The following is a 26,150-nucleotide window of genomic DNA, read 5'->3' as shown; positions in this document are numbered from 1 at the left end:
TCTTTGCTTTAGGCTTTTTTTCTATATTGTCTTTTCGAATGTATAGGATGGGTATTTCATCTTCTATATCTACCTTTTCATCGAATCTCCTAAATTTTTATATGAAACACAACTTAATTTTTTTCATGTATTGTCATCACAGTGATGGTAATAAAATTGTATGTTTACTGAATAATGGGAAAATCAGTCTGGGGACTTCCAGCCCTACAAGAATGTAAATAATCTGACAATATTGTTAGATGTTAATTGACTCTAAACTAGCAGAATTGGGAAGTCCCAGATTTGTTTTGCCTTTGGTCTCTTTCCCTTCCTCAAACAATATCCAAATGCAGGGAAATGTTTGGGTCCTGGCACACAACAAATATCTGTGGGAGAGCGGTGCCTGGATGGCTCAGTCGGTGGGGCGTCTGACTCTTGATTTTGGCTCCGATTGTGATCTCAGGATCGTGGGATTAAGCCCCAAATTGGGCTCTGCGCTCACGGGGGTGTCTGCTTGAGAGTCTCTCTCTTTCTTTCTCTCTCTCAAATAAATAAATAAATCTTTAAAAAAAATATCTGTGGAAGAAATGAATAAATGTGGGATATGCATGTTATACAAAAATTCCCTTGTTGAAGAAAGGGAAAAATCCAATGTCGCATGCAAACCAGTTGGGTGTGAATGTCTAAGATGAGTGTGAACATATTTTGAAATAGTATTACATTATTACGGGAATAATTCAGCTTTGAAAATACAGCTAATAATTTTTCGTTTATTAAGAATTTTTTTTCAAGTGTAGTAGAGCATTTAGAAATGAAATTTTTCAATAACCCTTGCTTTTGTAAAGCAAAAACCAGGAACACCTGTGTGACTTCTGGGTATCTGTCTTAATGCCTTTGCAAATATTGTAATTCACAATTTTCACGTTTTACTAGACCCAAAGGGAAGAGAAACAGTCCATCCTATTAGAAGAAGAGAGCTGGAACAAAGAAATTCAGCTTTTTGTAATGCTTTGCATTGTAATTTATATATAAATATGAATACCATACCTTAAAATGCTGACTAAAGGTAAAAACCTAGAATTTTGTGCGATTAGACTGATTAATGATTATAGCTTTTTAAAAATTATATTAAGTGTTTACTACATGTGCAATGTTATGTTGACAGATGAGGAGGAGGCAAAAGGATAAGCCTTGGCTTGGCCCTCAGTGGTCTTATAATATAAATATAATATGAAACAGTCTCACACACTGAACAACTAGAGCAAAGCTGAGTAATGCTGCCTTTCATTGAAAAAAAAAAATTCAGAGAAGGGCATGATCAGTGAGAGGCAATCATGGAAAATGTAGCTTTTGAGCAGGACTTGGACAGATCAGTGAAGTCAACACACAAATTTGAAAAATTAGAATTTAAAAAAATTTAAGTATACAGTCAAATACATGTGAAATCTGGGGATGGGAATCTATTAAAGTTTTCTGCTGTCTACCTAAAAGAAATGGAATGTAAAGCAGATTTCCAACATCACCGCCGATCTCCATTAATCAGACTATTGTGAGATGATTAGGTTCATATAAAAAAACCTCATACACTGGCTATTTCAAACAGCAGATGAAGAAATTAAAGCAATAAACACGGACCAATTGGCAGCACTCTCTTTAGCCCAGTTAGTATTACAGGGTTCACGAATTACAGAATTACAGTACCTTTGTTCCATCAGGTGTTACTTTTTCATGTTAATTATTATTGTGGAAAAAAAAATGCGACCATTTAAGAATTACAGATCTTTTTTTCTCTAGTTTCCAATTTTCTAGTTAACAAAAAAGGGGAGAGGATTCTTTTTAAAAATTCTGTTCCTTCTGTCTTAGGGAGGCTTTCTAGATGGTCATCTTTTCTGTTTTCCTACCTTTTCTTTGGTAGCGCCTTGTCGCTGTAGCCTGCCTGCATCACGCATGTGAGTCGGTTAGAAAGGGCTAAAGTGGAGAGTCCCACAGAGCTCTCAATCTCTCACTTCTAACAGCAGCCTGCCCCCCACGAGGAGACACTGGGGAAGCAGCAGCTGGGCCCCTGGAAGAAGGCGTTAAATCCATTGCCTTTGAACTTGCGTGATTTCCCGCCATTGCTTCCCACAATGCCTCCGCAATACCTTTACGTTTCCATTTCTACTAAAAAGCCAATCTCTGTCTCCTCCAAAGAAGCATGACAATAAGTAACCACCACTCTGGAAAGCTCTGTAGGGAAGTGAAAGGGGGTAGGGGCTGGGCGAATAGAGTATAGATTGGAGAGAGCAGGTGGAGGCTCTGTCTGAAATCTGTGTGTGGATGTTGCTCTCAGCAGTACTCTATTAGCGAACAAATCATAAATCACTGAGAAAGTAGTGTTAGAGAAATTTTGGATGAGAGAAAGAAGATACTGTGGGGGACTCCTCTCCTTTCCACCCGCACACATCTTCTCTAGGCAAAGAACTGAAGGAGTGAACAACTTTGTGTTCTCTCTGCCTTGTCCTTTTATGCTGAGATAATTACTGACCCAGTTTAAGACTAAACCGATATCCAGAAGGACTCTTTGGGTAGGAGAATAGTCCGTCAAATGTGTAAGTTAGTGCCTATGAAGAGTACAATAAAGGAAAAAACCTAGACTGCACACTTCTCAAGGCTTTGTTAATCAGTTCAGGCACCCCTTCCTTCTACAGATTTTTGAGACGGTGCTCTGCTGGGCTGCCCTGGGTGCTAAGACTATGTCTTGTCTCTCTCCTTTGAAGCTGGAACCAGAAAGGCGGTGAGTCCCAGAGGTCCCGGACCCCAGCTTGAGCTGCCCAAATAGGCAGCATCACAAGACAGACCATGATATACCCACCATGCATAATTAGTCCACCCCCACCAGCTCCGGAGAATAATTCAGACAGACCATCTAGTGGTAGTCTGGTCAACACTGGAGAGCTACCTAGCGATATCTGGGGAAGCAGGCTGAACCTTTTCATCTTATTCTGATTACAAGAGATGAAGTTAGTAGTGGCCTATATATGAGGGAACTCTTGCTTAGTATCCTGACATCATGAACACTTCTCCTACTTGCATTGTGCAGAATTCAAATAATGAGTTCTATCCGACCTTGAAGTGGATGTGTTGTGATTGGGGAGGTTGGCCTGGCCAGAGTAGCAACTAAGGGTCAGAGTTTTAGCATTGAAAATTTAGTGTCCCAGGAAACCCTTCGTCTGGAGGTTAACTGGGACAATTGGTCATCCTAGGACAGAATGCTGGTGTAACTGGAAAAAAAAGGTCTCAATTTGGACAATAGGAGAAACTAAAGCCAGGGGAAAGGTAAAGGAAATGTACAAGGAGTTGGTACCAGCCATCTGGCCTGTTGGATTTGCTGGTTGGAGATAGGCAGACAGTAAATCAGCTCTGTACTGGAGCTGAATTTCAAAGCTCTAATCAAGATTCCCTAAATATCCTTTGGTAGCTGTTTAAAAAAATGTAAACAGAGACCAGCTAGGGTTTGTGATTATCTATACACAGCTTTTTTGCTCCTCATTCTTCTTTGTTTCTGTAGTTGGAGAAGGGAATAAAATAAGGAGAGACTTGAGGGTAGAGGGGGGGAGTAGACACAGAGGTTAAAGGTGTATCGGTCATTTGGTGAAGACTGGAGACAGTAGAAGATTCAAATGCTTGTGATCCTTTCTGATGAACAGACTACAGGAATAACCATTATGTTCGAAGTTGTCTTTGAAGCTGCCTTATGTTAGAGTCACTTGCTGAAAAGTTTATCTACTCCAGGGCACCTTCTTCCTCTGCCTGCTAGTTCCCCTGCTTGTGCTCTCTCCCTCCGCGCCCCCCTGACAAATAAATAAATAAATAAAGTCTTTCATGTATGTATGTATGTATTTATTAATAAATAAGGGAGAGAGAGAAGCAGGCTCCCCGCTGAGCAGGAAGCCTGATGTGGGACTCGATCCTGAGACCTGGGGTCATGACCTGAGCTGAAGGCAGACGCCTAACCAACTGAGCCACCCATGCGTCCCTAAATAAATAAAATCTTTAAAAAGAAGTTTATCTACTCCGTTGTGACTAGCTGAGATGTAAAAAGGTGGGTGACAGGAAATTGAAGTATACCTGACCTTAGATGCTCTGTCTTTGGGCCAGGGAGGGTGGGATGTCATTTCCTTTCTATTTATCTGTGGGGTGACACTATCCCACTTTCTGTGAACTCTCTACTTTAATAGATGGTTCTGACTTTTTGTATAATACATCATTTTCCTTTGGGCACCATCCCAGCTCCAAATGTATGTTTTCAACTTCAAAACATTTGAAGCTGAGGCACTCTGTCATTATTTTAGGTGATTCACAGTGGTGAAGTAAACGTTTACTGTACAGTTTTTGTCTGTTTGTTACCTCATCCCACAAAAACAGCTGGACAAACTCCCATCCAAATTTGGAGATAATGTTAGAGACAATCTGATTTGAAATAAAGGCTGATGTTGCAAATAAATATCACAATTTTCCAAAGTCATCCTTCAAGGCCATTAAGATTGTGACTGCTGATTGGAGAAAGCCACATCAAGATGCTGTGTACCCGGATAACCGTGATCCTCAAACCCAAACTCACCAAGGCAGAGGCTTTCGATTTCCCACACTGATTGTGAATGAGCAGCTTCTCCATGCTGCTCTTTGTGCCTCAGAGTGTTCTGGGTGAGTAGCAGCAGGAAATGATTTATTAAACAATGCTTAATGAGGTTCTTGACCAATATATAGACTAAAGTAAGTAACTTCCTCCTTTATAGTCCTTACACAGAACAATCTATACATACAGACAGCATTTCTGTAGGACCACTCCTCCCGCAGAAGCAGAGGGAGAATGCTCACAGTGCTGGGGATTTACTGCAAGCTCATTCCAATCTTTATCTTCTGGGTCATTATATGCCGAGGTCAACGATGAGCGATCATTTATTTTTGGGGCCCATTTCAAGAAAGTCTAAGACACTCGGTTTGAGGGGAAAAAAAACTATCCCTGAGACCTGGAACTGACAGGATTTTTGTTGTGTTGTGTTGTTGTTGTTTTGTTTTGTTTAATCCCTGCAGCTGAGAGGAGGCAACATTCAGCGGGGCATTTGCTCATGTCCAAGCGTACATGTGTGAGCCCGTGTATACATACTCGCACGTGCACAGCCTGGGAGGGGCAGTGGAGGAGGAGGGAATGTGGGTTAGCGGAGTGAGATTTCCCACATCAGTTCCTAGGACCGCAGAAGCATATGTTTGGTTTTTCGTTTTGTTTTGTTTTGTTTTAAATCTTTCATTTAGCCCACATGACTAGCCCGTCCACTTTGTTCTGTTTCCACTTTGTGAAAAGAGGGTGGTGATAGCTGTTTAGCTTGTAGATGGAAGTTTGAAAGAGTCTGGAAATCCCTAAAATAAAGAGATGTGGGAGGTATTATTTCCTTGCTACGAACAAAGAATTTATGTAACCCAGTGGCTATCAGCATTTATTCGCTAATCTTCCCTTAGCTTCAGATAACTTTGTTTGCATGAGTTTTGAATACGCAGATTCTTGATTATCCTGTCATCAGTGCCATAATTCATTGGCTGGAAAACATATTTTGTTTTTATATAATCATTTACAGAATGATATAAGGCGCACTGATTTAAATTATACAAATGTTCCCATCTCTTTATTATTTTAATTGTGGGCTTTTAAACTACTTTTAAAAATCAGTGGTTGTGAGCCAAGACTTCTGATCGTCTTCTGATGAAAGGCAAGTTCGAGCTTACAGAGTAGTAGGACTGGAGCATACGTGAGCTTCCAGGAGCAGATCACAGAACAGTTCGAGTGCCCGGGAGTCCCTGCCTTCCCCAGTCGCGTGGACCACCTGCATCATGAAGCCTTGGTGCATTTGTGTCACGTGCAGGGCCCCAGAAAAACTCCGAATTTGGGGTATTCTGCATTCTTAGCAGTTTTCATAAGTGGTCCTTAACCCTATGACGTTGTGAGCATCAGTGGCCTGCATTTGGGATTGTGGTTAGCTCGGAGTCCCCTTCAGGGAGATCTTAGTATTGCTGGCAGCAGAATGGGACTGAGAACCCAGAACTGGAGTTGACTCACACTTCATGGCACCCTGCGTCCTTTCTTCTCTTAGTAGCCACCTCCCTCCCCTAATTATGCGTTTGTGAGTTTTGATTATTGTTTCGTGCACTTGGGAGGTACTGCACGTATTCTGGCCACTCGGGGTTTCTAGCTGTGCCCTCAGCTCCCCCAACCTCCATTCCTAAGGCACTTCACTTAACTGTCAAGAATGAGGCTTAGAAATAAACTGGGTCTCCCCTTTCCTCTACCAGAAGATTTCCTGAGGCTGTTCCAGGTCCCGTCAGAGAAACTCTGTCCTGCTCAGACCCTGCTTTGCAATGAAGTACCGGGCCTCCCTGTGATGTCTGTCTAGTTCAACACCTAATACAGAACACAAGCAATCAGTCTGCTCATTTCTTCCCCCCGAATGATCCCTTGCAATCCCTTTTGATGAACAGACTACAGGAAAACCCATTTTAGTAGAAGTTGTCTTTGAAGCTGCCTTAGGTTGGAGTCACATGCTCAATATCTTAACATCCTCGACTGTGTCTAGTTGAGATGTGAGAAAGTCAAGTGCCAGGAAATTGAGTATCCATCCCTGATCGTGGACCCTCTCCTGCAATTCTGTAATTCTGCATACACTATCCTGCAATTGTGTAGTTTTCTAGAAGTGATTTCCTTTATTTTAGAAAGTGCTGCCCCAAGTCAACGATCTGACCAAATGATTTAAGGTCTCTTTCAGTACTGTTATCCTTAAAGGTGTGGATAATCTTCTATCTGCCTCAGACGTCCCCCTGGAGTGTATTTTTCTAAAAGATGATGTCTGTGGTCCAAGGCGCCTTTTAATTGGCGCTTTAAAAGGTTCTACCTTTTCTGAGATAATTGCTGGCAACTAGGGTTAGCAAGACAGTGAGGCACTTTATCCTTTATCGCTTGCTGTGAATGAAATGGACTAGGATCATACACAGCAGGTGCCAGGGGAAAGTGCTTCCTCGCTGGTTGTCAGCATGTGCTACCCCTCCCCCTGCAGGGGAGGGAGGAAGGAAAGAGAAATGGACTCCAGCTGAATAGGCAAAGGTAGATGCCTGTAGAAAAGACGTCCTGCAGAGAGCACCCCAAGGAGATCTTTCTACTCTCCCTGACTATAGAATGACATACAGTTTTCACCAACTAGGATTACATGAATTAATGGGGTTTACGTGTGTTGTATTCCAAAATCTGCCGTTTCACCATGACACTTTTTAATGGAACTTGTTTTCTTTAGTATGATTTAGATCAGATTTATAGGAAAATCCAAAAGGCCAATAGTTAGCAGATTAAAAAATACATTTTGTGGGGGCTCTAATTATTAGCCTCACAAATAACTTCATCTTCTGGGCCCAGGAGCCAGCAGTTTTGTTCTATTGCTAGTGGTCTGTATCAGTCGACAGCAGGAACATGTATATGGAGCTTACCACATGCTGGGCACTGTTGTTTTAAGTCCTCGATATGCCTTAACTCACTTTAAACTCTCAGCAGCCCTGTGAAGTAGATATTATTATTGCCCTTTTACAGATGGTGTAACTGAGGCACAGATTGGTAAATACGTTGTTCAGGGTATAACAGTTAGCAACTGGTGGAGCCAGAAACATTTAGATCCCTGCTACTCAAAGTGTGGTCCCTGGACCAGCTGCATGGGCCTCACCTGGAGCTGAATAGAAATGCCCAACTCAGAACTTTGGAGTCAGAATCTGCACTTTAACAAAACTCTCCGGGTGATTCATATGTACATTAAAGATTAAAAGCCACCGGCTTAGATAATCTTGAATTATTTCTCTTTATACCCATTACAAACCTGCTTCTAGCTTCTGACTTTGGGCGATAAAGTGTACTTGGCTGGCTTCTTGTGGGAAAATAAAGGGGGGGGGGATTTGAGAATAATTTTTGTGTCATCTCCCCAGTGCCTCCCTCCTCTAGCTAATCACCTTCTCAAGAAAAAAAAAAGTAGCTTCTTAAGAAAAAAAGTCAAAAAGTTATTAAATTCATATTATATGCAGGCCACTTTCATTTTGTGAACTCATCATAGCAAGCCGTATGAAAAAGGTACTATTATCCCCAAATTACAGATGAGAAAACGGAAGTCAGAAAGGTTGAGGGGCGCCTGGGTGGCTCAGTCGGTTAAGCGCAGACTCTTAGTTTTGCCTCAGGTTGTGATCTCAGGGTCCTGGGATGGAGCCCCATGTCGTCCAGGCTCAGCGCAGTCTGAGCGCAGTCTGCTTGTCCCTCTCCCTCACCCTCTCTTCCTGCCCCCACTCGCATGCTCTCTCTCACCCCTCTCTCTCAAATAAATAAATGAAATCTTAAAAGAAAAAAAAAAAAAAAGAAAGAAAGGTTAAGTTCGAGAAAAGCCAAGACTGACACTTAAGTTTCCTACAGTCCTTGCTTCTTGAAGCCGGAGCTTCATGTTTCTCTATTTCCTAGGAGGTAGCACAGTGCCCAGCTTAGAGTAAACATTCAGCTAAGCTTTGACAGAAAAACCCATTTTTTCAAATCCTGTTCCAACAACACAAAACTTTTTTTTTTTTTTAAGATTTTTATTTATTTATTTGACAGAGAGAGACACAGCGAGAGAGGGAACACAAGCAGGGGGAGTGGGAGAGGGAGAAGCAGGCTTCCCGTGGAGCAGGGAGCCCGATGCGGGACGCGATCCCAGGACCCTGAGATCATTACCTCAGCCAAAGGCAGACACTTGACCTACTGAGCCACCCAGGTTTCCCCAACACAGAACTCTTTTTTGCTCCATCCTGAGCATTTGTCCCTGACTTAAAGAAGTGATATTAATGTAACCTACACAAAGGATCAACTTTGGAAAATTAAATGAAGGCCCAGAAAGAAATAAATGCTTCTCCTTCTGATCTTAGCTCATTTAATAAAAGTGTTTATTGTTCTAAAAAAAATAAATAAATAAATAAAGCCGGAGTATGGGTCAAAGCTTGTCCTGCTTTTCAAAGTGATAGCAGCAACTAATGGTTGTTGTTTTTTTTTTTCCTTGCAAATCACATTGGTGATGATGTAGATGAACAACGAGTTTAGGTAAGATTGATTTGAAACTGCTGTCTCTTGTAGATAAATTTTGATTCAGGCACATCGCATGCTATGTCTATGGAATAAAACGCAGATTAGCCAACCAAATGTGTCAGTGCCATTAAAATGTATAAGCTTTTGTTCGTGAATTAGTTTTCAAAAATGTAAAATATTTGCCTCGTGAATGATAGTGATGAGACACCAGCTGAATTTGCAGCAGGACAGTTTTATTCTTTCTTCAAACAGGGAATAGCTGGCAGTTCAGTGTGAGTCATTTTCTATTTTTAAAGTAATTGAATTTGAGACATAACTATTAGTATGACAGTTTCACAGGGCAAAAAATGAGATGAATAAACGGGTCTGAAACCCAAGCTAATGGAGCAGTGTTTTTCAAAATTACATACACATTTATGCACTTCTCCTACCACTTACAGTTTCATTCATCATATTGGGTTTTGGCCATTTCCTCCAGAGTATTTCCAATTCTAATATATTTCTAGCAGAAATCCCTTGCTGTGATCACTCCTTTATATGGTAGGATTCTATAGTATTCCTTGTTTACATTAGCAGATTTTCTAGTAGGTATATGATGGCTGACTAAATACATTAATTTTTTATTCAGTCAGTAATTTGGATAGAGTGCACATAAATACATCATATAAATAGTGGGCAAGTGGACGCTTCTATCCTTCTAATCAAGGCTGTGTGATCTACGTAAGCCACTTAGCTCTCTGAACCTCATTATTTCCATCTGAAAATGGTAAGTTAAATGAGATCATCTTGTATGCTGCCTTTTTAATTTAACATCCCATATTAATTATTCCATCTCTTTCTTTAATTTGGTCCAAGTGGAAATTATGAAAAAGTCTGAATGAAAGAATGTATTTCTTTTCTTTTTTAAAAAATTTTAATTCCAGTATAGTTAACACATTGTTATATTAGGTTCAGGTGTACAATATAGTGACTCAACAATTCTATACATTACTCAGTGCTCATCATGATAAGTGTGCTCTTTATCCCCTTCACCTATTTCATCCATCCCCCCACCGACCTCCCCTCTGGTAACCACCACTTTGTTCTCTATAGTTAAGAGTCTGTTTTTTGGTTTGTCTCTTTTTTGTTTTGTTTGTTTTTTAAATTACACATATGAGTGAAATCATATGGTATTTGTCTTTCTCAGATTTATTTTGCTTAGCATTATATACTCTCTAGATCCATCCATGATGCTGCAAATGGCAAGATTTCATTCTTTCTTATGGCTGAGTGATATTACACTATATATATATATATATATATATATACCCACTATATATATATATATATAACATCTTTTTATCTTTTTTTTTTAAAGATTTATTTATTTGACAGAGAGAGAGAGAGAGAGAGCACAAGCAGGGGGGAATGGCAGACAGAGGGAGAGGGAGAAGCAGGCTCCCCACTGAGCAAGGAGCCTGATGTGGGGCTTGATTCTCACCCTAAGATCATGACCTGAGCCGAAGGCAGACACTTAACCAACTGAGCCACCCAGGCGCCCCTCTACCACATCTTCTTTATCCATTCATTTATTGATGGACACCACATGGGCCGCTTCCATAATTTGGCTATAGTAAATAATGCTGCAATAAACATAGGGGTGCATATATCATTTTGAATTAGTATTTTTGTATTCTTTGGGTAAGTTGTAGTGTGATTACAGGATCATAGGGTAGTTCCATTTATAATTTTTTGAAGAATTCCCATACTGTTTTCCACAGTGGCTGCACCAGTTTGCATTTCACACCAACAGCACATGAGGGTTCCTTTTTCTCCTGATTTATCATTGTAGTTTTGATCTGCATTTCCCCCATGATTAGTGATGTTGAGCATCTTTTCGTGTGTCTGTTGGCCATCCATCAGTATGTCTTCTTTGGAGAAATGTCTGTTCATGTCTTCTGCCCACTTTTAATTGGAATCTTATTTTATTTGTTTTGCTGTTGAGATGTATATATTCTTTATATATTTGGGATACTCACCCTTTTTTTGGATATGTCATTTGCAAATATCTTCTCCTATTCAGTAGGTTGTCTTTTAGTTTTGTTGTTTCCTTTGCTGTGCAGAAGTTTTTTATTTTGATGTAGTTCCATAGTTTATTTTTGCTTTTGTTTCTCTTGCCTCAGGAAGCATAACTAGACAAATATTGCTATGACTGATGTCAGAGAAATTACTGCCTGTTCTCTCTTCTAGGATTTTTATGGTTTTGGATCTTTAATACATTTTGTGTGCAGTGTAAAAAAGTAGTCCAGTTTCATTATTTTGTATGTAGCTGTCCAGTTTTCCCAACACCGTTTTTTGAAGAGTCTGTCCTTTTCCTATTGCACATTCTTGCCTCTTTTGTCAAAGATGATTTGACCATATAATCACAGGTTGATTTCTGGGCTCTCTATTCTGTTCCATTGATCTATGTGTCTATTTTTGTGTCAGTACCATACTGATTACTATAGCTTTGTAGTTTATGGGGAAATCTAGGATTGTGATACCTCTAGTTTCGTTCTTCATTTTCAAGATTGCCTTGGCTATTCAGGGTCTTTCGTGGTTCCATACACATTTTAGGATTATTTGTTCTAGTTCTGTGAAAAATGCTGGTGGTATTTGGAAAGAGATTGCATTAAATCTGTAGCTTGCTTTGTGTATGAACATTTTTTTTATTATGTTATGTTAATCACCATACATTACACGTTAGTTTTTGATGTAGTGTTCCATGATTCATTGTTTGTGTATAACACCCAGTGCTCCATTCAGTACGTGCCCTCTTTAATACCCATCCCCCCAACCCCCTCCCCTCTAGAACCCTCAGTTTGTTTCTCAGAGTCCATAGTCTCTCATGGTTCATCTCCCCCTCCGATTTTCCCCTCTTCATTTTCCTCTTCCTGCTATCTTCTTCTTCTTCGTCTTCTTCTTTTTTTTAAATATAATGTATTATTTGTTTCAGAGGTACAGGTCGTTTTAACAATATTTGTTCTTCCAATCCACAAGCATGGATTATATTTCCATTTGTTTGTGTCTTCTTCAATTTGAAAGAATGTATTTTAAAATAAATGTTATTTTTAAACTTTAAAACATCATAGGACCAAGAACTGGGTAAGCCGGTTGTTTTGTTTTGTTTTGTTTGTAAATAGATGTTTTAAAAATACATAACCATGCTCTAAAATATTTTTAAAATCTCTTCATAATTTTGTTTATGATATTTGTTTTCATAGTAAGATCTCTGTAATGCAAAAATAACATCTATAAAGTCTCATCACTATGTAATGGAACTTAACAAATTGCTAGTAAATCCTTTGTGGTAGAATAAGCCAGCAAATAAAATGTTTTAAAAGTATAGATGATTAATTTGCCCTATCAGATTAAACCCACAGTTATCAAAAACGTATGGATTGTAGAAAGCAGAGCAGTATTTGACTTTGGGAGGATTGAGTGGGAAAGAGCATTAAGGAACTTTTTAGGATGTTGAAAATGTGCACTATCTTGGTCTAAAAAGTAAATACATAGACACAGTGTTCAGTTTATAAAATGTTACCAAGCTGAATACCAGATTAATGTACTTTATAGAGTATATGTTGTTAAAAAACAAAATTCAACTGAGTACATTTTAAAGATCTTACTGGCTTTACCTAATGATTCATGAACTGGGCAGCATCCAGTCTAGCAGATAGAAAGATGCTCCAAGGAGCTGTACAAAATGAAAGACTTTTATGGGCAGAAGGAAGAAAGAACAAGGAACTTATACTAGGCAAAAATTGGTTATTGCAGGTTTACTTTCCTTTAGGGGATTGCAGGGGTCTATTAGGCAGATTATTTAACTACTGCTAATCAGGTGGCTCCTGATGGACTGGTTTAAGATCCATTTCTGAGACAGTCTATGCTGTTTGAACCAAGTCTCAGTTTGGTGAGGTGAGGCTTTGCATGAGTGACTCCATTTGGGGCCTCATTTGTTTTTAACAGTTACATATCAACCTTTTTTTTTTTTTTTTTTTAAGTTTTAAAAGTTAGAGGAGCACCTCGGTGGCTCAGTTGGTTAAACATCTGCCTTTGGCTCAGATCATGATCCCAGGGTCCTGGGATCAAGCCCTGCATCAGGCTCCCTGCTCAGCAAGGAGTCTGCTTCTCCCTCTGCTGCTCCCCCTGCTTGTGCTCTCTCTCTCTCTCTCTCTGTGAAATAAATAAAACCTTTAAAAAAATAAAGTTTTAAAAATTGGACTCACTCACAGTTTTTTCTAAAAGAATCTCTATCCCTTTATTAATTGTGAACTAAAAACATCCTAAAATCCACCTATAACGTCGGAGGTAATTTATGCTTTAATTGCAATATTCAAAAAGAAAAGAAATGAACAGGAAAAACAAAACAAAATGTGTGGTTTAGTTTTGTGGAGTATAATGTGATAATAATTTTCCTCATTTTCTACTTCTTTTACATTATTTTTCAAGGCCTTTGGAATTAGATTTGTGTTTCCTTTCAATACCACACTATGCTATGATAGTTATGCTATGATTGTTAATTAGATTAAACAAATAGGATAACAGCATAACCTATAATGTTCTAACCAGAGCAACAGATTATAAGCTTCTAGAAGAAAAAAGCCATCTTATTCATGTTCATTTCTGTATCCTCCAGAGCTCCTGGCCAGGTTTTTATTTTTATTTTTTTATTTATTTTTAAGTTTATTTATTTTTTTAGTAATCTCTGCCCCTAACATGGGGTTCAAACTCACAACCCTGAGATCAAGGGTCCCATGCTCTTTCTTTCTTTCTTTCTTTCTTTTTTTTTTAAAGATTTATTTATTTATTTGAGAGAGAGAGAGAGCGAGCAGGGGGAGGGACAGAGGGAAATCTTAAGCAGACTCCGGGCTGAGCACGACACCCGACATGGGGTTCAATCTCTTGACCCTGAGATCATGACATGAGCTGAGGCCAAGAGTCAGATGCTTAACCGACTGAGGCACACAGGCACCCCTCCCATGCTCTTTCTGACTGAATCAGCCAGTCACCCGTCCTGGCCAAGTTTTTAGTATTCAGTAGAGATTCAATTTATATTTGTTAAATTGAATTTCAAAGCATTATAAAAAATTTAGTCTCAAAAATATATTTTAAAAGAAAAATATTAAAATTTGATAGAAAAATAAAAATTGATGAATGATCAAATTAGATAAGTAGTCAAAGTACACGAAGTAATGCATCGTGAGTCATCTCGTAGAATAATGAATAATGGAGTCTTTGGGGTGCCTGGATAGCTCAGTCAGTTAAGCATTCAACTCTTGGTTTTGGCTCAGATCATGATCTCATTGGTCATGAGATTGAGCCCTGCATCGGGCTCCGCACTCATCTGGGATTCTGCTTGAGGTTCTCTCCCTCTACACTTCCCCCCAGTCATGTGCACATGCTCTCTCTCTCTAAAATAAATAAATAAATCTTTTAAAAAGTAGAATAATGGAGTCTTTATTTTTAACCTGCTAATTCCATTCTTTGTAAATGTACCATAAGAAAATAACAGAGAAAAATGATTTATGCAAACGTATTCATGTAGTTTTATTAAAGGGTGAAAATTTGGAAATTAAATATAAAATACAGGAGAATGTGAAGTTAATTATTCTATATCAATATGTTAAAATCTATCAAAGGTGACAACTTGGAATTATGTAAATACATGAAACTAAGAATACACTGACATAAATTAGAAGAAATTTTAAGTTATCAATGAAGAATCACAGTTGCAAGTGACAGAAAACCTAACCCAAAGTGGCTTAAGGAAAACAGGAAATTTATTGGCTGATGGAAATGAAAAGTTTAAGAAATACAAAATCACCTTAAAATGGATCATTGACCTAACTGAAAACACATAATTGTAAAACTTTTTTTTTTTTAAAGATTTTATTTATTTATTTGAGAGAGAATGAGAGACAGAGAGCATGAGAGGGAGGAGGGTCAGAGGGAGAAGCAGACTCCCTGCCGAGCAGGGAGCCCGATGCGGGACTCGATCCAGGGACTCCAGGATCATGACCTGAGCCGAAGGCAGTCGCTTAACCAACTGAGCCACCCAGGCGCCCCACATAATTGTAAAACTTTTAAGAAAAGATATAGGAGAAAAATCTACATTATCTTGGGTTTGGTGATGAATTTTTAAATACAACATCAAAAGCATAATCCAAAATTGATCAGTTGTGCTTTATTAAAACTAAAAAGTTCCTCTGTATGAAAGATGATGCTAAGAAAATGAAAAGACAATTGGGGGAAAAAATCTACAAACACTTATCTGATACAAGACTTATATCTAAAATACATACAGAACTTAAAAACTCAACAATAAGAAAACAAAAAAAACTCCAATTATAAAATAGGCAAACGTTATGAACAGACATCTCAACAAAGAAGATACACAGATGGCAAATAAGTATATGAATTTAGTCATTAAGGAGTTCAACATCATTAGCCATCAGGGAAATTCAAATCAAAGCCACATTGAGATACCACCTTACACCAGTTAGAATGGCAAAAATTGACAAGACTAGAAACAACAAATGTTGGAGAGGTTGTGGAGAAAGGGGAACCCTCTTACACTGTTGGTGGGAATGCAAGTTAGTACAGCCACTTTGGAAAACACTGTGGAGGTTCCTCAAAAAGTTAAAAGTAGAGCTACCCTATGACCCAGCAATTGCACTGCTGGATATTTACCGCAAAGATACAGATGTAGTGAAAAAAAAGGGCCATATGCACCCCAATGTTCATAGCAGCAATGTCCGCAATAGCCAAACTGTGGAAAGAGCCGAGATGCCCTTCAACAGACGAATGGATAAAGAAGATGTGGTCCATATATGCAATGGAATATTACTCAGCCATCAGAAAGGATGAATACCCAACTTTTGCATCAACATGGATGGAACTGGAGGAGATAATCCTAAGTGGAGTAAGTCAAACAGAGAAAGACAATTATCATATGGTTTCATTTATTTGTGGAACATAAGGAATAGCATGGAAGACATTATGAAGAGGAAGGGAAAAATGAACGGGGGTGGAATCAGAGGGGGAGACAAACCATGAGAGACTATGGACTCTGAGAAACAAACTGAAGGTTTTAGAGGGGAGGGAGTGGGGGGATGGGTTAGCCCGGTGATGGGTATTAAGGACGCATGTATTGCATGGAGCACTGGGTGTTATATGCAAACAAAGAATCATGGAACTCTATATCAAAAACTAATGATGGACTGTAGGGTGATTAACATAACATAATTTTTAAAAATTATTAAAAAAAGGAGTTGTGAGTTTAAACAGCAGTGAGATGTAACTACATACCTATTAGAATGACTAAAAGTGAAAAACAAAAAACAAAACAAAACAACCCCCCCACACACACACAAACAGACAAAAACAAAGGCTGACAAGGATGCCAAAGCAACAGGCATGCTCAGCCCTTGCTGCTGGGAATGCAAAATGGTACAGCTGTTTTGGAAGACAGTTTGGCAGTTTCTTACAAAGCTAAACGGAGTCTCGTCATATGATCCAGCAGTCATATTCCTAGGTATTTACCAAATTAATTTGAAAACATATCCACACAAGGGCCAACATCCAAATGTTTATAGAGGCTTTTTTCAGAGTTGCAAAAACCTCAGGCAATCAAGATGTCCTTCAATAGGTGAATAGATAAATGGTGGGACATACATAGCATGGAATATTTATTTCTAAAAGGAAATGAGCTATGAAGCGATGAAAAGACCTGAAGGAAACTTAATGCATATTGGCAAGTGAAAGAAGCCAATCTGAGAAGGCTAGATCCTGTATGATTCTGGCTCTATGACATTCAGGAAAAGGCAAAGCTACAGATAGTGAAAAGATCAGTGGTTGCTAGGAGCTCAGGGAGAGAAAAGCAAGAAATGAATAGGTGAAGTTCAAGGGATTTTTAGAGTGGTGAAACTAGTCTGTATGCTACTCTGATGGTGGATACATGGCCTTATGAATTTGTCAATAGACTTGGCACCTGGGTGGCTCAGTCGGTTAAGCGTCTGCCTTCAGCTCAGGTCATGATCTCAGGATCCTGGGATTGAGCCCTCTCTCTCTCTTTCAAATAAATAAATAAAAATTTTACAAATTTGACTTTACAGCACAAAGAGCAAACTTTGTTGTATACAAATTTTTAAAAAATCATTTAGGAAGTTGGGGGATTCTGGGAAGGAATTCATACTATGACAAGAGTCTAACTGAAGGGGGTGGGAGGGAGAGATGCTGACCTGGGTAACTTTGGAAATGAGTAGAGTCTGTACGTCTAAGGGCAAAAGGAACTGCAAGGAGGCACCATCCCCTAGTTGATAAAGTTTATTCCCATGGAGTACAGGTTAATAATTCTGATACTTGTATACCTGTATACTGGAATTGAACAAGTAAGTGGATGGCAAATAGTTGGAGCCAGGTTTCTCATGATTGAAGTGGAAATTTATAGATAGGCAAGAAGATAAGCTTATAAGATATGCTCATGATTTACAATTATAAAGAAAATAAGATGAAATTTAGTTTATTTCTTTATAGACTTACCACAATTAGTCATTTCTATTTAATTACATGTTATTATAATTCCACACACACACATACCACTCAAATAATTTTTAAAGCAAGTTGAACAAAACGCAAGCCAACAATTGTACTAGGATTAATGTACATCTTGCTCAAATTTTTATTAACCAAATAGATCAAGTTTATAAAAATATAAGAAGACTAAATTAGTAATAAGTAAAATTTGATCAAAAGTATACTTTTATTATTTATTTATTTATTTTTTATTTTATTTTTTTTTGGGAGAGACAGAGAGAGAGAGTAGAGGCAGAGGGAGAGGGAGAAGCAGACTCCCTGCTGAGTAAGGCTTGATCCCAGGACCCTGATCATGACCTCGATCCCAGGACCCTGATCATGACCTGAGCTGAAGGCAGACGCTTAACTAACTAAGCCACCTGGGTGCCCCCAAAAGTATATTTTAGTTAACATCAAAGTAGTTCCCCTTACACAAAACATAAACTTTATGACATAAAAATGTTCATTTGTGAAAGTTAGTTTAGATAGAGTGAAAACTGGGATGTTGCACATCTGTTTATGGCAGCATGGTATTGATACCCAGACTGTGTGCATAAGAGTAGCAGTAACAGAAAATAAACATATGTGATGATTTCGTCCTTCCATCCATCACGTGAGTATCATATGTGAACATCACAGAGGTGAGGGATAAAGAAAGTGTAGATTTCCTCGTGAAAGCATACACGAAAACTCTTTACCTGTAACAATCATCCGTTTTCCTACTGTGGCAGATATTGGCTCTCGAAATGATACAGATGCCATGGCGAAGGTCTTCACTGTGCACCTGGACTTTCTTCCTCAGCTTCCTCAGACCAATTTGCCCTAGAAAGAGTCAAAGACTCTGCAGTCTCTTTCTCCCTATCTGTGTCCTAAACTAGGTGGTTGCTAAGGACTCTTTACGACAGGGAGATCCGGTATTCCTTCTAACAAAGTTCTGTATTCTAGTCTCTAAGAACAGATGGATACAACTGTAATGTTCCCAGGATCTGCATCTAATAATATATTTTTAAAATCTGTCAGTAGCAAGTCAAAACAGACCTGTTCAAGTACTAGATCTAGAACAGACTTATGTCACAGACGACCTGGCAGGCTCAATCTCAAGACTTCTTACAACATTTCCCAAAGAAAGTTCTGCAGAGGGGTGTTACTGTAAACAAACAAACAAAAACAACAAGCAAAACCCACAAATCATTATTAAATGCATTTGAGACACACTGGCTAGATAAAATACAATACAAAATTATACTAATGAATGAATGATTGTATCTGTATCCATATCTATTTATCTTCCCAGCCCCAATTCCAATACTTACAATATGTGCCCTGGTCACATCAATTTATTTATGATTCCCATAACGTGTGATGCTCGTTTATTCTTCTCAGCCTTTACACATGCAATTCGTTCTTCCTATAATGTTCCTATGCAAATATTTCTTGTCATCTGAAGGCCAGAGCCCACATCTCCTCTTCCAGGAGGATGCCTGCTGACATAGCAATTTTCTCCTTCATGACCCTTAAACTTCTGTAGCATATTGTTTATACCTATCTTTTAAACTCTCACCATTCGTTTTAATTGTCTATTTAACTGTCTGCCACCCCACTAGAATCTAACTCCCAAGAGTTCATGGGAAAAGCATCTTACTCATCTTTCCGATTTCCAGAGACTTCCATGCAATAGATATTTAATAAATGTTGTGAGGTAGATAAATGAATGCACAGCTAATTTCAGCCTGCCCAGAAATATAATATTGACCACCTGATAATCCATGGAATAGAAATTGTAATGGTAATTTCAAATTCAACACCAAATATATGAAAAGGTAATACCTTTTGTTTGTTGAAAGAAAATAAAATAAAAACAGTATTGACTATGGAGAGGTTTGGTAGCATGGTAGGCAGAGAGATGCACCACCCAGTTCCCCTTCAAGGAAGGGCTTGCCTCCTCGCTGCAGGAAATGCAGTCAGCCCAGAGCCTCCAGCTATCAGCTCCTTCAGGGTCTGCTTTAGCTGGAGAACTGCGTCTTCTGTTGGAGGTCGAGCCCTTTCCAGGGCAGCCTGTTTCAAGTGACTAAGCCAGGTGGGAGTATAATGGCCAGTCATTTCTGTCTGCCGCAGGACAAGTTTTTTGCCTGATGGGCCAAGGTTTTGTTGAGCCCTCGTCACAGTTCAGCTTCTCCCTCTGCCCAATCCTGCTTCTGCCTCTTCCTGTTCACAGGTGTAGATCCCAAATAACCATCTTGCCCCCCAACTCCTAGAGAACCTGGTGTGTGAGGACCAGACAGCACAGACATACATGCACAAACATGTTATACAGGAAGGCCCCCCATCTTTTTTTTTTTTTAAAGTTTTTTTCTTTTTAAAGATTTTATTTATTTATTTGAGAGAGAGAGAATGAGAGACAGAGAGCATGAGAGGGAGGAGGGTCAGAGGGAGAAGCAGACTCCCCGCCGAGCAGGGAGCCCGATGCGGGACTCGATCCAGGGACTCCAGGATCATGACCTGAGCCGAAGGCAGTCGCTTAACCAACTGAGCCACCCAGGCGCCCGGAAGGCCCCCCATCTTAACCACTCAACCCTTCCAATCAGAAACTGATTCTGTTTCCCCTGTGTGGGCAACTAGAGTCAGTCTTTGTTTTGCTACTGATCTTCGGTGCCATTTTCTTTGATCCTGGACTGTACTGCACTCTTCCTGTCCTCTATATTGGCCCTCTGCAGTTTCAGAAGCTTTTCTGCTCTTTCTGAAGTTACTGGTTCTGGTTATTATGGTCAAGAGCTCTCTATCCCTAGCTGAAAGATTCTCTCAGAAAATTCCCTATCTGGGGCGCCTGGGTGGCTCAGTCAGTTAAGCATCTGCCTTCGGCTCAGTTTGTGATCCCAGGCCCCATGTCAGGCTCCCTGCTCAGTGGGGAGTCTGCGTGTTCCTCTCCCTCTGCCCCTCCCCCTGCTTGTGTGCTCTCTCTCTCTCTCTCAAATAATTTAATAAAATCTTAAAAAAAAAAAAATTCCCTATTTGTGTCCTCGGACCTATCATTTTCCAAGCTCAAGCCGTTCAAATTTGAAACCTGTTAGTGGGAGATAGGAACCTGCCCATTTAGCTATGTCACTTGTGATTTTCCTGGTGCTGGGAAGAGAAAAGAAGGAGGAAGCTGAATGAGGAAAAGTAAATTCTTTAGGAAAATAAGCAGAAAATAAAGGAGACCTTGGCTTTGAGCTGAGGACCTCCCATTAACCCATCATGGGAAACACAGGCTTCCCCTCTGCCTTAAAACTGTTGCAAACTTTACATCTGTCGTGGTCTCAGGGTCAACAATTCTGATGGCAAAGGGCTGCAGGGAGGGGAAAATAGAGGAGAAAAACCAGTTCTTCTCTGCAAGATTATTCCACCAACTCAATACGTACATTTAGGTTCATTTCTTTTTCATTTTGGGGGGGGCGGTTAAAAATGATTTTACAATTAAGTAAAATATATACATGGTTCCAAAGTAAAATCCTTAAAATAAATATTTAGAAAAGTTTAGCTTTTGTTCTTGTAATCTCCATCTTGTTATTTCCTTTTCCTTACACTTTTAAAAACTATAAGTAAATATATCCTTATATCCTCCCCTTTCTCAGAAAAACAGTAACAAACTGAACACACATGTTCCACCTTGCTTTTTTCACTTAATGCATCTGGCAATTACTTTATAGCATTATATAAAGATAGTTCTCATTTTTGTACAGCTTCAAAATACTCTATTGTATAGATTTACCATAATTTATCCAGCCAGTACTCTAGTAATGGTTAATATGGGCTATTTCCAACATTTTGTTGTTATAAAAAGTGCTACAGAGTATTGCTCTCTACGTACATCTTCTCATATATTTTGCAGTACACCTTTGGGATATATTCTTAGAAGTGTGAATGCTGGACCAAAGGGTAAAAGCATATAAAAATTTATTATTTTTTTTTAAAGATTGTATTTATTTATTTGATAGAGAGAGACACAGCAAGAGAGGGAACACAAGCAGGGGGAGCAGGAGAGGGAGAAGCAGGCTTCCCGCCGAGCAGGGAGCCGGATGCGGGGCTCGATCCCAGGACCCTGGGACCATGACCTGAGCCGAAGGCAGACACTTAACGACTGAGCCACCCAGGTGCCCCTAAAAATTTATTTGATATTGCCAAGTGTCCCCCCATAATAATTGTACCAATTATATTCCAACCAGCAACGTGTGAGAATGCCTAGTTCCGCACAGCCTCACCCGCAGAGTGTGTTGTCCAACTTTGGGATTTATGATAGATAAGTAACGGTAACATAGTAATTGACATTTTTCTTATTATTATCAAGATTGAGCATCTTTTTATATGTTTAAGAATCATTTGCATTATTTTCTATGGCCCTTCTGGTCATTTCTCTTGTGTATTTTACTCTCTGGCCGTTGCCATTTTTCTATCCTACTTTTGAAAGCATGGGCTAACATTCTAAAGGAGGACAACAGACACCTCAACAGAGAGTTACAATAAAATGTAGTAAGGTCAGTGATGATTACAGTAATATGTTTAATGAATACAGGTTTCCCTTACTACCCAAAGGCAGAGCACGCCTATGAAACCTTCCGTAAACTGAAATGACGTAAAGTGAAGAGTCTCCCCTGCTTTCTGAACGTTCATGTTAGCTCACGCTTGCTTTCACAAACGACCTACGTTAGTACCTGTTTTCGCTAACCGGAAGAAATCCTGAGAGTAGTCTCACTTTTACGAAGAAATTAGTGTATTAATGCAAGAGAGCAGAGGATCACCCGCCAAGGCCTAGCACAGAGCAGGAGGGGCCACAATGTGGTGAGACCGGGTTTCCCTGAGGAAGTGACATCTGAACTGTGTCTCCAAGAATGGCGAGGGTCTGGGTGAGGGATAAGGGATGAGGGGCTGGAGGATGGGGTGGCCAGAGAGGACCTTTGGACAAAGGGAACAGCTTGAGCGAAAGGCTGAGAGCGGAGAAAGAGCCAAGATGGGAGATAGGACGGGGGAAGCCCTGTCTGCTCTGCTAGGAGCTTGGACTACTCCGTGGACAATGAGGACTCTGAAGGGTTTTTAATGGGTGGAGACTGGTCAGGCTTCGGTTCAAATAGAAGATGAGCTTGAGCATAAAAGGCTGGGGACAGGGCGCCCCAGCCGGTAGCTGTTGAATTGGTCCAGGAAAGCAAAGATGGGCGCCTGAGCTAAGGCAGAGGTGACAGGAATGGAGAAGAGACACACTCGGGAATGGGTTGAATAGAGGTTGTAAGGAGTCAGGGTGACCCCAGTTTTCCAGCTTGAGTGGTAGTAATATAACAAAATAAAAGAGGGAAAATAAGGGAAAAAGGAAACCAAGGCCAATAAATAAAGTATTAGGTAGGTGTGGATTTGTATCTGCTGTACAACAGGATCATGGGACAGTTACAGTTAAGCCCAAATTGTCATAAAATGTTGTGACAGCTCTTGAACTCATTCTAAGGGATTAAAGAGGATCTCCTGCGGCCACCAGATGCATTTCTATTAGAGGAAGTCCCTATTATTTATGAATCGGGAGCAGCCTCCTCCGATGAAACAGGGTTTGCTGCTTGGCACCAGTGAAATTTTGGCTGTTGTCTTGCTTCGCTAATTTAACAGCAACATCAAAGTAGCCCCTTCAATGGTACAGCTGAAGCTAGCACGGTGGTCCTACCAAAACACCTTGTTCTAACATCTGGGGAGGCATCTGGCTTTACACTTTAACCACACAAAAGCGAGACAGACCAGAAACTCTTACAATACAGCAGTGGCAGGAGTTTCCAGGTGAATACACGTCAGAATTTACTAAAATTACATAATGATATTTAAATATCCTATTTCTAAGCACACTTTGGAAACTGGGGAGCTTTGCCACCCCTGTACCCGGGACTATTTCCTTATGCTTTTTTTTAAAAAAAGATTTTATTTATGTATTTGACAGAGAGAAAGAGCACTAGCAGGGCGAGTGGAAGGCTGAGGGCTTCCCGCCGAGCAGGGAGCCCGACGCGGGGCTCGATCCCAGGACCCTGGGATCATGACCTGAGCCGAAGGCAGACGCTTAACCGACTGAGCCACCCAGGTGTCATGTTCCTTATACTTCTAAGCACCAGATATTTTTGTTTCCTTTCCTCATATTCCTCTTTTCAGGCAATAATCTAGAAAACACATAGAATGAAGTCACAGACTTGGCTCCCAGTCCCAAAAACTGTTCTGTGTAACACTGGCAAGCTGATTTTCTGTAAAATGAAAATGATTGTGCCTACCTCAAAGGGCAAAGGGGATAAAGTATGTAAAATGTTTATCACAGTGCTTGTCACATAGCATTTACTCAGTAAATATTCGTTGTAATATTAGTATCATCACCCTACCTTTCACCTTTGCCACAACCCCATTCTCCTTTTAGGAAATACAGATCACTAATACAAATTTAAACTGTGACCATAATAACCTTATTTTTTATATTTGGGCTTGCAAGACCAGCCATGAAATTGTCTGTATTCTTCCTCCTACTCATTTAGCTGTAATTCAGGTGTTAGCACCAGGAGTATAGTAGTGTTATTCCCTGTCCGTCCAATCAACCCAAATTCCCACAGTTGTAGTTAATTTAATTGGGGATGATGGCACACTTAAGCTTTTTCCATAGAAACACAGTTTTTAAAAATTAAAACTGTAAACATTATCATTGCTATCCTTTAATTGCTGTACTAGTTATTAAAAAACAATAAATAATTAAAGCCAGTGTTTAGCAACAATAATGCTCATATCGTACAAATATGTGAATTGTTTTTCTTAAAAATGACCTTAGCCCCTCATTTTTTTCCTCGACCAATCTGATCCTGGGAGAGGTTAGCTAAGGAACTAACCAAGCGTCCAGGGGAGCTGGAAGCAGAACCAGGACAAAAACCCATCCTCTTGATCCTCAGTCCAGGGTGCTTTTCTCCCTACCCTACCTTATAAAAGAATCTGTCATCTGTTTTGCTCAAGTGTGGCAGCATGGATATCAACAGCTCTAAGAGTTTGCTCTCATGTTGTAGCGTGTGGTCTTTCTTTGGCTACCAGTTTAATTTCTTGGCAAAATCGTCTTCACTGAGCAATGAACAAATATAACTGGACACTTACTACGTGCCCGCCACTGTGCTAAACACTCCCCCCAAAGTGTTCTCATTATCTGCACAATAATGTTATGGCACAGAGTTATTATTCATGATTTATTAATAAGGTCAGTGAGTTTCAGAGAGTTTAGTGTCAAAGTTTTGTCTTATTGTACATTCATGACAGAGAAGGTATATTCCCAAATCTGGCTAACTTTGGGGGGGTTGTTATAACTGGAATCTAAATTTGACCTTCTACAATCATACCTGTCAAAATGGTACTTTCAATATGACTGAAATTCTCCCATATGAAAAAGTGATCGTAAGTAGAAACTATTTGTCTCTGTGCTATTACAGCTCCCCAGCCTGTGAATACAAATGAGGTGATAGTTACCTTCGATCCCAGCTTTTCCTAGCTTAATAGCCCTCTTCCCTTTATAACCACAGAAAATCAATCCCCTTTGGAATTTCTCCTCTTCTCCCTCAACCAGCATGAATCTCTGAAGTCCCTAAATGCCCATCCAACCTTCTCTAGTCTCTGCTTTAAGCTTTAACTTGACTGTGGCTCAACCACATTTTGCTTAAGCCTCTCCACTGGCCGCAGTGAAATTCTGCTAATCTCTGTTCCCCAGCTCATCCAGTTGTCACTGGGCTCCTGGCCCCCATTCCATTCTCTGTACTGTCACTCTGACTCAGACTCCTTGACAAGATGGGAAGGGAAACAAGTCCCTTCTTCTATGAGTTGCTCTCTTAGAAGGCCACCAACAGATTTTCTTGGGTTCCAAAAGACAGCCCAGTTTTAGGTGACAGCTCTTTTGATTATTTAATGAGTGTACTGTTGACTGCATGGGGTCAGGATAGGCACTTTTGATCTGGAAGCTCCTCTCCTCCAAATGTCAGGTCTTTGGTTGAACCCAATGTACTCTGCCATTCTTAGCCTTTTCTTGGATTAGTTCTCTCTCCTGCCTCGAAAAATCTACCTGTGAAAAATTTCTTCCATCAGCACACTCCCTCTACCCAACTCCCTTTTTTCCTATCGGTCATCCAGTTCACCAGACATGCTTCGAGTTATTTTCCCTAGAAACTCCCACCTCCCTTTGAAAACACTGGATACAATTAGCAATCAGGAGAGAGGGGTGTGGGAAGGTTTCCCCAGTGCGCAGCCAGGAGCCAACTCTTTCCAAGGAAATGTATTTTTATGACAGACTATAAATATTTACAGTTATGGGGAGAATAAGCAATTAAATGTCATCTCCAATGATATGTGTTCTTCTGTAAGTTTTCCTAAAGCTCCTCCTCAGAACCAAGGTCTGAAGTTCAGTGTATCTTCATCTCGCTTCCTGAGGTGAAGCATAATTTACAGCAGTTGT

The 26,150-nt window shown here is 39.8% G+C and overlaps 1 protein-coding gene across 1 annotated transcript in view; it reads right to left on the bottom strand.

The window, feature by feature from the left end:
• The window catches only part of SPMIP2 (sperm microtubule inner protein 2), an 80,125-nt gene extending 61,680 nt beyond the window's left edge, over window positions 1-18,445 (bottom strand). The window contains exon 1 of the mRNA XM_081813102.1: window positions 18,382-18,445. Coding sequence (XP_081669228.1) covers window positions 18,382-18,445 — 64 coding nt within the window. The remainder of the gene's footprint in view (window positions 1-18,381) is intronic.
• Window positions 18,446-26,150: the final 7,705 nt, after the last annotated feature.

This window comes from Leptonychotes weddellii, chromosome 2 (genome assembly GCF_054177405.1).
Source record: "Leptonychotes weddellii isolate Sample4059 chromosome 2, ASM5417740v2, whole genome shotgun sequence".
In the NCBI taxonomy this organism is placed as follows: domain Eukaryota; kingdom Metazoa; phylum Chordata; class Mammalia; order Carnivora; family Phocidae; genus Leptonychotes; species Leptonychotes weddellii.
The sequence above is the reverse complement of the archived record's forward strand: the minus strand, read 5'-3'. Positions and strand labels throughout refer to the sequence as shown.